General features: G+C 36.9%; 5 protein-coding genes across 5 annotated transcripts; 4 read left to right on the top strand and 1 right to left on the bottom strand.

Annotated features, from left to right (window-relative positions):
• Positions 1-54: 54 nt before the first annotated feature.
• Positions 55-1,069, top strand: BDF20DRAFT_991882 (uncharacterized protein; the record flags this gene model as incomplete). The annotated part of the gene is made up of 4 exons (XM_053085362.1): positions 55-199; positions 311-378; positions 405-588; positions 854-1,069. Exons 1-4 carry the CDS (start codon positions 143-145, stop codon positions 1,067-1,069), a joined length of 525 nt encoding a protein of 174 aa, XP_052931159.1. The 5' UTR covers positions 55-142.
• Positions 1,070-1,851: 782 nt separating this feature from the next.
• BDF20DRAFT_840123 (uncharacterized protein) lies at positions 1,852-3,408 on the top strand (the record flags this gene model as incomplete). Its single annotated transcript, XM_053079351.1, has 1 exon — positions 1,852-3,408. The coding sequence occupies one exon, from the start codon at positions 1,852-1,854 to the stop codon at positions 3,406-3,408; it is 1,557 nt and encodes a 518-aa protein (XP_052931158.1).
• A 508-nt stretch (positions 3,409-3,916) lies between these two features.
• BDF20DRAFT_840122 (uncharacterized protein) lies at positions 3,917-4,460 on the bottom strand (the record flags this gene model as incomplete). Its single annotated transcript, XM_053079350.1, has 3 exons — positions 3,917-4,146; positions 4,254-4,336; positions 4,369-4,460. 3 exons carry the CDS (start codon positions 4,458-4,460, stop codon positions 3,917-3,919), a joined length of 405 nt encoding a protein of 134 aa, XP_052931157.1.
• A 684-nt stretch (positions 4,461-5,144) lies between these two features.
• BDF20DRAFT_840121 (uncharacterized protein) lies at positions 5,145-6,587 on the top strand (the record flags this gene model as incomplete). The annotated part of the gene is made up of 1 exon (XM_053079349.1): positions 5,145-6,587. One exon carries the CDS (start codon positions 5,145-5,147, stop codon positions 6,585-6,587), a length of 1,443 nt encoding a protein of 480 aa, XP_052931156.1.
• A 6,525-nt stretch (positions 6,588-13,112) lies between these two features.
• Positions 13,113-15,839, top strand: BDF20DRAFT_927943 (uncharacterized protein; the record flags this gene model as incomplete). The annotated part of the gene is made up of 8 exons (XM_053084716.1): positions 13,113-13,574; positions 13,640-13,661; positions 13,740-13,872; positions 14,533-15,015; positions 15,101-15,233; positions 15,318-15,464; positions 15,568-15,753; positions 15,819-15,839. The coding sequence occupies exons 1-8, from the start codon at positions 13,497-13,499 to the stop codon at positions 15,837-15,839; spliced, it is 1,203 nt and encodes a 400-aa protein (XP_052931155.1). The 5' UTR covers positions 13,113-13,496.
• Between the last annotated feature and the right edge of the window lie 1,185 nt (positions 15,840-17,024).

The following is a 17,024-nucleotide window of genomic DNA, read 5'->3' as shown; positions in this document are numbered from 1 at the left end:
TAGTAAAAATTGGGACAAAATACCTGAAAATATCTGAACATTTGGAAAGCAACCGGGCTTGATCCAGTGATATGGGTGCGAATATTGTTGAGTATAAATTAGGGGCAGGATAGCTTCACAGATTCACTTTGGTAACAAGAAAATGATAAAATGTAGAGTCAACATTGCTAATTGTCCTGTTCTCATTGTGAAAATGAAGGTTAACTCGTTGTTGGTCAAGATTGGAGCATTCAATTGAAGCCTTATAACACGAGATCGTTTTAGTCTACCATTCTGGTGATTGTACTTGTGATTTTTATTATTATTAAAGGCCAACCTTGACATAGTTAGAAAACTTATGTTACGGAAAGTTATGAACTTCCCTATTATTTCAAATGTGTACTATTATTTTTAACCCGTTGTAGAAAAAGAATCATTGAACAGAAAAATCTTGCCATTCTCCGGTACTTTCGAACAAGAAAGTCTTTCCGAAAAAATGTACTACTTGTCTCATTACTGTATACAGCGCCTTATTATGTGAACAACTTTCCAATTGTCACTTTGCTGAGCTTCATAGTGATTAGCGCAGTTTTACAACTTCATACGGAGGTTGATCGATCAGTTTATTTAATGACAGACAGTTCATATAACTCTTTCCATTGATAAATATACAGTTGCTCGAGATATCTGTTCTAAAAGGTTGGCTGCTCAAGTGAAACGTTAATGTGTTTGTCGGCTTTCTATCTTCTACTCGCAGCTTTCGTACGAGTCAAACAGATTTTGGCTGTAAATCCATGAACTGCTCATTCCTTTTCTTTTTTCATTCTCGGAAAGTTTGATGTTCATGGACTTTCTACTGTTTAAATTACTGTAGCTGTTAGGTTGTCCTGCACATTGGAAAATCCCTGTATTTGCTGTTAAGAAATTTCGGGCGAATAACGCTCTTCTTCTCTTCCTGCTGAAGGTGTCTACAATTGATCAAATTGTCATCGATCGCTTTTTGATCTTTCCTATATCAGTTGCAAGCAGTGCGCTTAAGCATCTACTTCTGTGTTGCCTGAGAGATGACAAAGCTTTTTCGTTAAACTAAACTAAAACCCATTTTCAGTACCAAACTTTGTATAGTTTCGCTTCTTACGGTTTCCGTTTAATTGCATCATTTCTGTCTTCATTAAAAGTGCTGCCTCTGCCGTTTTCATTGAAGAATTTCCAATCGTCAAATTGTGACAGACAAAGGTTTGCGGCAACTTGGTACAATTAGAATATGTAATTATCAAATATCGGATTTACAATGTAAATTATTTTATTGTGCAATTCGAGATCACTGTTCGTGCAATCTGAACCTTGAAATCGTGTATCTATTTCCTGAAAAAGTCTATTATTGAACTTAGATAGTATATACAGAAGAAATCTATTTTGTAGTCTAATTCAATTACAGTCACTGTAATTCTGATAAGAGATATTGTTCTGGTAAGAATTATGACCATGGGAAAACCGCAATTGTGCATGCCAGGTAATTCTTGCAACTATCTGTCTTCTCAGTTGAACTTAAGGTTTCGCAGGTACCACGTTAATAAGTATTCATGTTTAAAGCATTGTTTAATTGTATCCATAATCTGTTTGTTTAGTCACCCAACATAGTGTATCTCGAATTCGGAAGAAGCATGCTTCTATCCGCAGTTGATTATAATCAATTTTGTATAGATTTGTCACAATAGTTAAGCCACCGTCGCCAGATCCATACGCTTGTTAAGAATTTGTCCCATTGTGACCAGTGTCAGTAGATTCCATTTCCGAGGACTAAAAAAAAAGTATCCTCTTACAAACCCGTAATAGATAACATTCACATCAGAAAGACCAAATCATTTAACAATGAGTGCACAACATAGAGCTTTTTTCCTTTCTTTTCCCTCTCGTTCCGTCAAAATGCTTCAGGCATTAATCTATAAGCTGCCACTATCTTGGTTTTTGTTTACTGTAACTCTTGCAATTTTGCCAGGAGCTGCAGCAACGGATTTTGGTTCAATTCTTACCGCTGGGATCCAGGATATTAGTGCAGTCGCTGCTGTATTTGGCACGGACCTTGTAGAAAAACAATGTAATAGAACATTAAAAGGCCTTCAGTACCCAATATTTGCAACAATGGGTATGTTTGGAAGCCTGGGGTATGCCAAATGGGCTCTACAGACTATTTTACCAGTTCAAACATCCATACGCCTATTCACACCTGAGAAAGGCCAGCTAAGTTTCGAATGCAACATTTGGATGTTCAGTTTTGGCAGGCGCAGCTGTTGGTCGAATGAAGCCGACACTATTGCACCTCCTGTGGCATGGAAATTCTTCACAGGTGGTATTGCAGATGCAATTAGATATCTCGATCTTAGTTTGATCAAGGAAACAATTCATCAGCCCGTAATTTCGGCCAGTATCGCGTCATGTCTAGCGATATTTGCATCGTTCGTCGGATTGATTGCATTTACCCCACAATTTTTGGAAATTGGTTTACAATGGGGCCCACTGCTTCGCTGCACAGCATCTGCAGTTCTGGCGATCTGTAACGTATGGCAACCGTTGATATTTGCAATGTTCTTGGTCCCCAATTCACCTGGTATCGAAGGAATAAATGCTATAGGTTTATCGATCGCTATGATCTTGGCAGGTGTTCTTTTCGTTGCAGCATTTGCTTTGGTGGCAGGTTATGTTGGAAGTTTCCAAATGGTGCAAGCAGGATCAACAAATGCATCAATTATATGGCTTGCAATTGAACTTTGCCTTATGGTTCTCAGACTCTGTTTTTGGTCCTTTTCACTGAGTTTTTTACATTACGGCAGTATACGTTTGAGATTGGATGATCCGGCACCCTTTGCCGCACTATCTTTTAAACGTTGGTTGAATGAAAACGAGACAAAAATTGCTTTCTTCGCATTTGGTGCTTCTATTGAAAGCATTCGGGAGTTCAGTAATATTACTGGCTTATGGATTCAGGTTCCTGAAACCTATGTTGCTGCTATTAAAAATGATGAAGAGCGTAAATATCTGATCAAGCCTCGCCCAGCAGGGCAATGGAGAGGTCTCTATGGCAAACAGTTACAGAACAATACTCTCGCTGATATTCTAGAAGCAATAGCTTTGCCACTCACAGCAAATCCTGATAAAGGCGAACGTACAGCAGTGGACGTTCTGCTTCACGATTCAGTCGTTTTTCAAGGTATTCATAATCCGAAATCAAAAAAATATCAGTTGGATCTTATCCCAGAAGCACAATATGACAATCGACGACATTTGAAGAGCCCGGCTGTATCTTTAAATGGTGCTGAATTTCATTCACTGACTGAACTGGATTTTAAATCATATTTCACGATGGTCCTCAATTACCTTACTATAAAGCACAAGAAATCTCAAGGAAAGTGTTTTGATGCAAACTGCTAGATTACAGATTATGCGTAAATAGTATGTATTACAACACTCAGAATGAAAATAGCTTTAGCAATGACTAATTTTACAGAAGTATACTGTTTGTAATTTAGTAAAAACAATGTTGGTCAGTACAATAAGTACGTGGATCTGAAATTTTCAAACTTATCGCCATTTAGAACTTTTAGCATTAATATGACGCCTTTATTGAATCTCGCAAGATGTTGGTGGCCATCAGGGCACAAAAATAATTGCGAAGACTTGTTTCAGTGTGGATGATGGTAAGTTGAGACGAGAAGTCAGCGGTATGGCTGTCACTTAACATAGTTACAGCCAAAAGCATGGGGATGAGTAGGTATACAATCAGTCATTGAAATTGTTCAGGGTGCTTTTGCAGTCTTGGTCTGTTCGAGTGCATATATTAACTACTGAGTTGCTTTTAATGTCTTTGGATGGTACTTGAACGTTTCATCAACGTATCGAAGAACACGCAACTCGTTAATGAATTGATTTCTGTACTGTCTCAATTTACAAACTCAATCGTGTTGCTCCTCAAACTTTGCTGGATTGCTACTTTCAGTAAAGCAGATAATCGTTTTTCAACCGAAAATTTGCGTTCATCCCTCAGAAAAGTACAAACAATGCCGCGTAAAATCTTATGGATATTGAATTGCTTTAATGAATGCTTGATCACCTTAACAACAGTAGCAGTGGGATAAGCACCAATACATTTGATAACGGCCACGTTATCCTCTTCAATCAAGATGCATTAAGAAGCTACCTTTTCACAACTTAAAAAATGCTAACAGGGCACATATTGTATTTCTCTACCCAACTTTTAGCATTTCGAATGTGATTACCGGACTGCTTCATCTTTTCTTTTGGCTTTTCTACCAATAATAGACGATTCAAAGACGCTTCATTAGGGACATTGCCTTTCCATCTTTTAATAGAAATATTATACCGCTAAATTACGAGACATTAGAAGCAGCAGAAAGGGTTAATAAAAATATGCGTTCATTTACAATAAGTGCGTGCCATAAAGTGGACTTCTGAGTGGGCGGCATGGTTATCAAACTAATATGGCCTCCATTTTATAAATGCGAGTGACAACATCAATTCTGCTCGGCTGTAGCATTCCTTGTTAAAGCACTCGTCCATTTGTTTGAACGCAGTTCTAAGAAAATTGACAAGGGAGACAAACAGAATCCGTTGCTCTCGCCGTATAACAGTCATCAGCCAGCAGCATATCAATGCCAATAACAGTATAAGGATACTATCTCCTTTTTTTACCGTCTAATATGAAGCTTCCATTTCCGTTTCAGTAACAAAAAATTGGAATGGTTAATGTGCATACTGTGTGTTGTTTGTATCCCATAAAAGTACGATCAACTTTCTTTTTATTGACTATATTATCTGCCCCATAATGAAATGACAGGAGGCGGATAGGGGCTTTTTCATTTTTGCTAGTTTTCTGTTTCCGTAATTTGTGAGTTGCAACTGAAAAAGAAGATTTAGCATATGGGTTTTACGTTTTATAGCCTTTCGACTGATGTTGTAAGTGTTCGTGTAAACTAGTTTCAAGTTCCTCTGTTCCTGAAATTCATTAATTAACTGAGACAGTATAAATATATATATATATATATATGCACAATGACTGTATTGAAATAAAGTCGATCTCTTTATTTTCTTGTCTGTTTTCAACTCAGAAACTATTATACAATATAGAGTTATAAGGAACAAAGTTAACCATGAAGTTTACCTACATTATGACAATTGCTTTTGCTGTAGCAACTGTTTCTGCAAGATTTACTTACACGCCAGCAATAGCTGATATTGACACTACTTTCAATAAAGCCCCTCTGACAGCAAGAGACAACAATTATCGAATTGATGAATATCGCATTACTGATGCTTATGATCGTAACAAAAAGGTAGTTGCTGATGCTATTCGCCGCCGAGCTTACCGTAATCAACTTCTCAACCGTCGTTTTGAGCAAACTGACGATGAAGAGGAAGATGAAGAAGAAGAGGATGAAGAGGAAAATGATGAAGAAGAGCCAGATGAAGGAAGTGGCAGCAGTTCATCCATTGTAAGCGCAGTAGTTGCAAAAGCAGTTGACGGTTCATCATCCGGTGATGCAGGCAGTGTTGTTACTCAAGGAACAGATCTATCGTCAGCATTATTAAAACGCCAAAATGGTCCTAATGCATTGTCACATCCTTCAGTTACTGCAGAAGTTGAAGATGAAGAAAACGAAGACAAAAACGAAATAGATGAAGAAGAGCCCGAAGATGAAGACAGTGATTCAACAATATCATCAACCACTGATAAAAATAAAGTAGTTGACGATAAACACAGCCTTATGAAGCGATGCAATGACAAGAAGCACAAGCATAAGAAGAATGGTGATCAAAATAAAACCAACGGAAATAATTCGGATGAAAAAAATGTAAATGATACAGACCACGATGCTCATAAGGATGATTCTACGGACAATGACGGTAATAACGACACAGAAGAAGACGTTAATTATGTTGCTGAACAGGACGAACAAGATAATGATGGCAAATTAGCTGACAATGACGATGACAACAAAGAGATTGATTACTCCCATGATCTTGTCGGGTATGATGAAGATGTGAATGAAAAGGGAAAGAAGAAATGTAACTGCAAGATTACTAAGAAGGCCGGGAAAGTCAAAACTGCTGATTTTAGTGATTTAACTAAGGAAACCTCTGTTAGCAATGACGAACGTGATGTTTATGAAGTTGAGGATCCTGATGAACAGGCAACAAAAGAAGATGAAAAATTAGCATTGGATTACGAAGAAGATTTGGAAAGCGAAGAGCCGGCATCAGAATATGAAAAGATAACACTAGAGGACGAAGAGACAAGCGACCTTGAACTTATCCTTGACTATGAGAAATATGTAAAAGATAGCCAAATTGAAGGGGTGTCCGAGAATAATGGAGACCTTCTAGCCGATAAAGATGTACAGGAAGATGCAGACGTTCAAACAGAAGGTAACAGCTTAGAAAATGACGATATGTGTTCTGAAGATGGCAGTGATGATGAGGGAAACAATGACGAAAACGAAGACGAAGATGAAGATGAAGATGAAGATGAAGACGAGGATGAGGAAGAGGAAGAGGAAGAGGAGGATGAGGAAGAGGAAGAAGAGGATGAATAATGCACTTTTCGAAATTGTTACACCTCTCTGCTGTTTATGGAAAGAAATTTCTTTATATCAATGATACCCATTTGATACTCTCCTGTTCATCCATGTACAACGTATAGCACCCCTAATCTGTAGTCACCATCAGCTCTATTTTGATAATTTAGCCCTTAATATCATATCAATAAATCTTTCCAATAACGCAATATTAGGTTCTTTCTCCCATAACTTGTTAGCTCCGGTAAGGTATGTGATTTAGACATTTAGTAATCACTCCTTTTTTGGCAGTGGATATGAACTTCAGAAGGATATAATCAGAATAGGAGATTTTTCATATCATGACTATTTCCTAATAACCAAGCCAAAATGTCAAACACATTTATTGTGCTCAGATTCGAAAGCTTGTTTGCAGATCAGGAGTTATTGTGTACTTTTATCTGTGCTTTTGATGTAGTACCAACAACGTTTTGCTGAGTATAGGTTGCTACGCTTTCGCAATCTTCATAACATTTGATGCATCAGTTTTACTCCCCAATCACGTCTTTGCTGTGAAGCGGTATGTTCGTACTGTACAAAGTCGATCGCTATTTCTCTATACTTTGTTGTACTGTCCTAGTCGACTTATTTGAACACAGCTATAAAACATGCTCCTGGAAGTCATAAATCTCAATTATTGCTCTCCTTCTTTTAATGAAGGATAATCGGTGTAATTTATGAATGGGCTCATCCGGATGGTTTATTATTCCTGCCTGTACTACGTCATAAACAAGAAAACGATGTACGGCTCACCTAGCTTAACAACTGTTCAATGTTAAAACTCTCAAAAGCTATGTGTAGCCAATAACCAGCAGCATCACCAACTATTTTAACGTCCAAACATAAACTCACGTTCGGTCTCTGGCATATGAATATATGAATCTGATTAGAAACAGACCTTCTCATGTAACTCATCCGGATATGATCCATTTCCTATCGAACCCGCTCAGTTTCTGTAAGCCAATCGTTTCTTTATTTTAGACGTACTTTAAACAAATTTTGGACAGTATTTTACTTTTTTTTTTGAAATCAAAGATTTTTCGGTTTTTAAGAGATCTTTATATGGGACATTGTAAGATAAGAGATCTGGCTCTTTTGCTGGTCAATTATGAATTTCGTCTTTAGAAAGATAAAGTGAATGCGAAAATCAACCAGCTAACGTAATGCGTTTGTAAAAATAAAAATACCGTAAAAACTTTGCAAACCAAGTGCATGCAGTACATCTATGCTACGAAAGAATTGTCCTTTTTTCACTTTACCTTACAAAATACGACATTTAATACCGAGCACACGTCTCGAATACAATAATATGGGAGTTACCAAATTATTTCATAATACAATAGATGAGGTCTTCAATAACTTTCCTATATATCATTATAAGGCAATATTAAATACGGACACTTCTTTGTCATTTCAGCACACACTGAAAAGGGAGCATAACAGTAAGTCATGTCTACACTTGAAGAATAAAGGTAAGAAAACTATTTGCTCCTTGAACTTAAGTCTTTAGAAAATCATCAATAGCTTGCGCTGTATTGCAATATGTTGACATGTGCATCTATAGTGCACGTGTTACATCACATTGATTACAACTATGCATGATTAATATTGAAGTATAACCGGTTGGTATCCATATACAGTATAATTCAGCAAAGTATTAGAGCTGCCAATGTGCTTCTACATGAAACTGCGAAATTGATTTTAAACCATGTCACCCAACCGGCCAAGAAGGCGAAGCCTGTTAATTAGTTTGCGTTGGTGTGCCTACGAACCCTCTTTGACATCCATCCGATCAAGTGAAGTATTTAAGATGATTTCCCATATGTAGCGTCGTGTAATTTCGAAACAAATTTACGTTAAGCGAGAGACAGCTTCTTAATTGTTGTGGAAGTATCAATGGATACAATTTTATTAGACTATCGTTCGTGACCTTTTTGTGAAGACTCAGTCAGCAAGCTATTCAAAGTTGTGATGATGCTAATTGTGTCATTTTTTCATGTTACATTCACAGTGGTATTAGAAATGATCGTGATTATGTTGAACGTTTGAGTCTCTAGGATTCTATTTTTGAGTTTGTTTCTAATACTATTACTACGCCAATAAAAAAAAAAATAAAATTAAAACGTCAAGGACTACTGGTTGTAGCAGCATCACGTAACTTCGATAGTGCTTATGTGCCTTATTTAAGCCTGAGATAAGTTTCACATAAGCTTATTGCCATAGAACAATAGCTACAGGATGATTAACCGACACATATGTCCCTGTCACGGTTACATAACCTTTATAATAATACAACTATTACATTTAACAGTCAGGTTGAAGCGTAATGCACGGCAATGCATTATGTGTGATAAACAGATAGTTAAGTAAAAATAATATTATTACTATTGCTAGTTTTCGAGAACTATTGTACCTCATCGATACAAATATCTGAAAACCATCATATTCGCTAATATTATGGTTGAGTTAATTTTCATTCTTTATTTCCGTTTTTTTTTTTTTTTTTTTTTTTTTTTTTGTATCTCCTTGATCTTGCCCAGATATGCTTTAAGGAATCACTAAAATTGATGCAATGCTATATAGGAAAGCTATTGAAGACCTCATCTATTGTATTATGAAATAATTTGGTAACTCCCATATTATTGTATTCGAGACGTGTGCTCGGTATTAAATGTCGTATTTTGTAAGGTAAAGTGAAAAAAGGACAATTCTTTCGTAGCATAGATGTACTGCATGCACTTGGTTTGCAAAGTTTTTACGGTATTTTTATTTTTACAAACGCATTACGTTAGCTGGTTGATTTTCGCATTCACTTTATCTTTCTAAAGACGAAATTCATAATTGACCAGCAAAAGAGCCAGATCTCTTATCTTACAATGTCCCATATAAAGATCTCTTAAAAACCGAAAAATCTTTGATTTCAAAAAAAAAAGTAAAATACTGTCCAAAATTTGTTTAAAGTACGTCTAAAATAAAGAAACGATTGGCTTACAGAAACTGAGCGGGTTCGATAGGAAATGGATCATATCCGGATGAGTTACATGAAAATATTCGATAGCTAAAACGACAAGTGCTACAATAGGAACCGAATCTAAGTGTCGTACAGCAGCATCGGAAAGTTGTGTGTTATTGTTTCACTGATCGACATTTCCTTTTCTTTCGAAGTGATTTACAAAACTAGAATGACCTCAATGGTAAAACTTCATCATTCAAATAGAGCAAATGTGTGTATCAGAAATATAAGCATGTGCTGACAAAAAGGGTATTGTTTGCTCATGAGCAATGTAGGATGTGCGAGTATTTTAAACAAATTGATGATTCCGCGGTGCATAAAAATTAGTTACAAAACTTACTTTTTTGGTATATCTTATTGTATATGTACGTAAGGTAAACTTCCTCTTGGTACCAGCTTTGTATTCTTTTTAGCATGCGAGAAGAAATCAGGGAGTAACAGAAGATAGATGTTTTCAACAGAGCAAGGGAACACGAGTGAAGTAAAGAGAATATTTTCTCCGTAAAATGAAGAGTATCGCACAGAGTAGGTAACTGCGGGGAACCTCATCTCTGCTATTCCATAACTGACTTATTGCTTTTTGCTAAAGAGCTATTTTATGGGAGTTAAGAATAAGCACCGATTTGGAGAGGCGATCATAATACCTTAAATACACTCTCTTACTATACTAACAACCATAATAGGTTCAAGAACTGGTACGACGAGGATGATAATCTATCCAACTTCTCCATTTTTTTTCTTTTTCTCGTTTCGTCTTAAATAAAGTTTGATAGCTTAACAATTGTGAATGTAGTAATTTCTTACTGAATACTGCTTGCTTCAGAAAAGAAAAAAAAAAAACAAAAAAAAACATCATAATGAAATCAAAGCAGGGAGGCAGAAGATGAAGCTAAGCAATGTGTGATGTATGTATGTAGGGTTAAACAAATTAGGGATGCAAAAATAACCCTTTTATGGGGTTGGAGTTGCTCTCTTTGCTTTCCATATGCGTCTTTCAAACTCTATATGTACGTTGTCGTGATAAAATAAGCGGGTTATCTTACATTGAGAAGCCCGCATGTTTGTTTGAGGACAAGAGCTTACCTCCATATTACTGCTGCTACGACTGCTGCTCGCTGTCATCATTTTTTTCCAAAATAGAAAAGATAGAAGTTAAGAGAGAAACAGATTTTCAGAACTTAAGGAAAATTTCTTCAGTGGGGTAAAGAGTAACTAAATGTCTGAAAGCAACAACCAAATAAAATAAGAAAAGCTGAGCAAATCTATAATTAATTGCTAGCACTTTTAGTTGAACATAGCTAAACGCGTTTGATTTCTCGATGACTTGTAAGACAATACCATAAAAGTTTTTTTGGGATGAAACCACAAATATGCACCTCTTACAAGTATTCATTCTTCTCAAAAATTACGACGGAGCGAACCACGAAAAGAAAAAGAAAAAATATTGTACATCCATGCAAGCCATGTACGATCTTCACGGTCGTTGTTCTCTTTTTGTGGAAGCAGACCAAGCTGATTAATAATGCTAAATTCGACTCCTTCTCTGTGCGTTCCCTTATAGTTTTTTTTTTTATATTTTTTTGGGCCTTCCCTATAACTTGCAGTGGCAATATTGACTTGATAAAATACTAAATGTGCTACATTACGATTGTGTATATCTCGTGCAATTAGGTTCCGGCAAAAGTGATTCTGTCAAAGCTTTGTAATAAGATAAAGAAAAATATTATACCCTAACGCACATATTACGCGCATTATTTATTATATATCTGAGCATAAAGTATCGTCGACTTATAACCTCTCCATTTTGAGGGTGTCTCGACTTTTTGAAAGAAGCGAAAAAAAAGAGCCTCCTTTTTCATTCTGCATTTTGGGCTGCAACCAATTGCAAGTTATATGTCCCTGATTTCTCTTTTCTAGTTCAATGCATAATCAAGTGTTGTTAATAAGATTTAAGGAGATAGGAGTGAAAAAAAAAGGTCCCAAACAATGTTAGAAAAGCAATATCAAAGGATGAAAGGGGAAAAGATTATATAAAAAGGACAGACAGATAGACCATCTTCATCGTTCCATTCTCTTTCTCTTTAAACTTTTTCAGACTTCTTTTAATACTCTTACAAAAACCCGGTACAGCTTTTAGAGGTTAGTTTCTACAACATAACTATACATGCAGTGTACCATTAGCAATCATTGAGGAACAGTGATCTAACATTCTTTTGCCAATGCTTTCTATTATAATAGTTTACTTTAGACCGACCTTATAATTTATTCTTAAAAGCATCTTAAAAAAAACTAGAAAATGCATTTCAAATTCGTTCCTCTTGGCCTTATTGCAAGCATTGCTATCTCTGCCGTTTCCGCACGTTCACTCTACTCTCTTGAAAAACGTTCTGGTGGTGCTCTTATTAGTGCCGACCACAACAAAGTCGGCTTACATGATACAGCTTCACACATATTAAACGATGCTCATATTTGTGACAACCTCAATAATGCTGATGTCAACGTCTTAAGTGGACATCATGGTCATCATGGTGGTAATGGCGGTGGTTGTGGCGGCGAAGGGGATAACGATGGAGGCCATGGAGGCCATGGTGATCATGATAACGGACATGGCGGACATGGCGGACATGGCGGACATGGCGGTCACGGCGGTCACGGCGACCACGGCGATGGCGGCGACTGTGATGATTCGGACCACGACCATGACAACGGTCACCATGGAGGACATGGTGGTCATGATAACGGACATGGTGGACATGGTGGCCACGGTGGCCACGGTGACCATGGTGGCGATCACGATACAGATGACTGCGGTGATGAACACGACCACGACCGTGATGATAATGATAATGGTGACTGTCCTTGTGCTGCCTTAAGCAAACGTGGTGGACTTATTTCTATTGACGGCAACGATGTTAAAGCCAAACATACTCTCTCTTATATCGGAAATGACGCTCATGTTGTAGATAACCTAAATGATGCCGAAGTCAATGTTCTTAGACGCCGTCATGGTGGCCTCATTTCAGTTGATGACAACGATGTCAAATTAAAGGATACTGCCTCACATATCCTTAATGACTTAGTTGTTGACGACAATCTGAACAATCCTGAAGTTAATGTACTCAGCCGCCGTACACTTGCCTCTATTGATGATAACAGGGTTTATGCTCAAGATACTGCTTCTCATATCGCCAATGATGTCCATGTTGTGGATAATGCAAATGATGCTAGAGTTAACGTGCTTCGTCGCCGTAGCGGTGGACTTGTTTCCGTGGATGATAATGATGTTGCTCTTAAGGATACAGCTTCTCACATTTTAGAAAATCCCAGGATTACCCGCCTCGCTAACGATCTTGACGTCAATGTCCTTTAGTCTGTCTAATTATATCTTTGAATTCCATAAATTCATTTATAATTGTGCCAAAGTAATAATTTTCTTTATTCTCCTTTCTCACCATAGTATTAATTTAGGCAAATTTTGCTGTTCCCTTCCTAGTTTCCTTCATTTTGATTTGCAATTAGTTTATTTCCGGTTTTTAATCTCATAAATGACATTATCAATAAAAAAAAGTTTGTAATGTATTGTCAAAAGAAAACGAACTTTTTTCTGGTACCTAGTTTTTTTTTTTAGGTTTGTAATTCTGACCAATTTTTTGATCTGCTTTTTGCCTTTTAAAATCCAGCCAAGGACTGTCTTCTCCTCTGCACTTCCTATTTTTTTTTTGAAGAATATGAGCAACAGCTGAACTCTTTATCTTAACTTTACTAGCCGCTGACCAGGAGAAGTGGAGAGTTTTGAAGCTACTGTATACGGTTGAACGAGTGACCACGAACAACAACAGTATATTCATCTGCTCTATTTTAAACAAATTCGCAACATGAAAAGCAATCAGTCAAAACCTTCTAATGCACCTCGGAAAAAGAAAGCCGCTCGAGCCTGTATTCACTGTCAGAAGGTTAGTTGACTATCTAAAATAGAGTTTTGAAAGGGCTTTTGACTGAAGAAAGAGTATTTTTTTAGGCTCATTTGACGTGCGATGATTGTAATACATTTTCTTACTTTGCCATGACAATGCTAAAGAGAAATGAATACTAAACGTGCCCCTCTTATTTAATTGAAGCGAGACCTTGTCAAAGGTGTATCAAGCGCAACTTAGCCAATACCTGTACAGATGGTGCAAGGAAAAAGGCAAAATATCTGCAAGACACTGATGGTATGAATATATATTTTGGGCGCAACTATAATTCATCAATGTGCCGGAGTACTTTTCTATTAATTCATTTTCTGTTCCTTCCTACTAGATACAAGTACAGTGAATAACCAGCCTTCCCCTGGGACACCCTTTAACCACACATCTGCTGCTTTACAGACTTCTGATTTGAATACGTCTTTTGTTCAGGACGTTACATCATTCCAACCAGAAAGCTTTTTGGATACAGGTAGAAATTAACGAAGAAAACTGCTTCTTTTTTCTTTTTTTTTTTTTTTCTTTTGTGAATGATGATAATCTAACGTGCAAAAGGCTCTTTTTCTTACTCATCTTCAAATTCAACAGCATCCAACAATAACACAACAAATAACAACAATAATGTAAATGCGTTGAATAACCCGCTGTTAATGAATCTGGACACTTATAATTATGGATTTGGATCCAATGCTACCAATCTTGAATACTCCATCTTGTCAAATATGTTAGGGTCACCATTACTTGATCCTTCCGTCACATCTTCTTCCTCACAGCAACAGTTACAGCGGAATACATCTGATCCGCTCAATGGTCTCTGGCCTCAACAACAGCAGCCGCAAACTACTTCGATAGATTCAGCCAACACTACACCCATGAGTTTAATGCAGACGACCAATGATCCTACTACTACTACGACAACTACTGCAAGTACCACTCCTATTACCAGTACATTCTTACAACAACAATCAACTACATCAACGCCTTTAATGACGTCCTCTACTATTAATAATACTGCCAATATGCCTTTTAACAATACGAATACCAATACCCCGATTGTTGGCACGAACAGCAATAACAACAGTAATAATACCAATAATATCAACCATCCCAATATTACGTCCATTTCCGCTGCATCTATGGACACGTCACAAGTCACGGCTTCCGGCATATCTACGTTATCTGCTTATGGCGAAGGCGCAGTGGTTGCAAATGTTGTAGCTAGCCCCATTAACAATAATCTGAATTCAGTCAATAACACTGCAGCTACTACCAACCCTACTTCTAGTACTACTCACACCACAGCACCAGTGATTATCGGACGACGTAGTAAAAATCAAATTATTACACCTGAAATGGCGTATGCCAGTGCTACAAAACCCTTTAGTTATGCCGATGGATACCATTATTTGATTAATTATGTTAAAACGAGGTCAGATTGAAAGGAAAGAAAAGAAAATGAAACATAAGCGATAGTAGAGAGTCAGCAAAAAAACTTATATTAATGTCTATATTAGGATGAGTAGAGAAGATTTGATGAGAATTAGCAGAGCTTTAGCGTTATTTAGACCCTCTGTGTTGGCATCCATGATGAATTTGACGGAAGATGATCTGATTTTCACAGAGAAATGTTTACAGCGTACATTGCTGGTAAGAAAAGAATGAAAAGAATAAACACAAGGAACTTTTTCTTTTTGAGTTAGTTCACTTATTTTACCTTATTTATGAATTCAGGAATACGAAAAATTGATAAGTTATTCAGGCACACCCACCGTTGTTTGGAGGAGAACAGGAGAAATCACATTGGTAGGAAAAGAATTCTCATTATTGACACAGTGGTCTAGGGATATGCTTTTAAGCAAAAAAACGTACATTTACGAGGTAAATATAGCAGGTGTATACAAATGAACAGCTTCAATAGTTCTTTCTTTTTTCTTTCTGTGCTCTCAATGAACTCATTTTGGACAATTTCTGTGAAACTTAGTTAATGAGCAATCCCTCAGCTGTGGAATATTGGGAAAAGTATGCCTTGCATGCCTTTGATAACACTGATTCAGCAGTGTATAGTACATGTATCCTGTTGAGTCCGACAAAAAGGATCGTTCCTTGTACATTCTGCTTCACTATAAAACGTGATATTTTCGACTTACCCAGCGTTATCATTGGAAATGTAAGTAAGAATGATCAAATGCTCTCGATTATAGGATGATGACTAAATGAGTTCATTGTGGATAGTTTCTACCAATACTTAGTTAGGTTTATTTGTCGATTTCTATTACATATCCTTTGCTAAAAAGATACGTTATATTTATATGTGAGCAACCAATGCTATTATATTTATATCCCCTCACATTTCGATATGAAGCCACAGACCAGCACACGAGCAATCTGAGTTTTTTTTTATACGGCTATTTGAATAGAATTTTAATATTTATATCCTACTTGTAATCTCAATCTGATGTTGGTGTGCACTGAAAAAGTAAACACTCGATTTGTAGCAATCTTTTTATGGTTTCGATGTGATAACCGTGCGTTCTTGCTTTGTACGCCTTTTGTGAAGCGATGAAAAAAACTTTTTTATTTACTTTTGTCATATAAATATTTGCATGCATTTTGAAACGCAAGTTAAAAAGCGAAGAAAAAAAAGGTCTTTTGTCTTGGGTTCATCGCTTTGTGTGCAACTTTGCGAAAAGAGCAAATCACATGAAAAAAAGCATTGGCTGAAACAAATTGTGTGTTCGTGTTATGCCCACGGCCAGTACTCATATGGCGGTTGTGGTTTAGAAGAGGATGAATAATAACAAAAGTAGTCATCCGGGCTATAATCAACAAAGGTGGTTGCGTCGTAGGCTGTGGAGTAGGTAGGGTATTCGGAGAGTGAAATTCTCCGATGTTCACTTAAATTCTGGAGTAAATGGTCACGTTGACTTTGACTGCGGCGATGTCGTTGTTGCAGTATTTGTTGTTGTTGTTGTTGTTGTTGTTGCTGCTGAGATTGAGCAGAAGTCAAAGGCGTAGTTGGAGCTGTATTCCAACAAATATTTTTCAGGCTTGGTGGCTGTTGACTGCTGTTATTAATATTATAGTGATTTAATGATAGTCTACCATAGTCATCTGTTATAAGATTAATGTTGGTGGGTAAACTCAAATGATGGTTCTGATAGTGAATATAATCAATGTATTGTTGCTGCTGTAGTTGTCTGTCAAATAGTTCTGGTGTTGCTGTAACCATCGGAATGTCTTCCTGAGACTGCCCCTTATTCCGTCGGGTGAAACGATGATATTGATTTTTCATTAAAGTTTGATTTTGAGACAGTGGTATGTCAAAGTGGGTCCTTGTACTGCTACGCCTAACCTTATTATTCATTATGAATTGTTTATTGACATCATTACCAGTCGTACTGTTTCTATTTTGAACAAGTTGAGCGTCGTTCACTATCT

Source organism: Mycotypha africana (genome assembly GCF_025528875.1).
Source record: "Mycotypha africana strain NRRL 2978 chromosome Unknown BDF20scaffold_15, whole genome shotgun sequence".
NCBI lineage: Eukaryota > Fungi > Mucoromycota > Mucoromycetes > Mucorales > Mycotyphaceae > Mycotypha > Mycotypha africana.
This window is presented reverse-complemented; position numbering and strand designations above follow the sequence as displayed.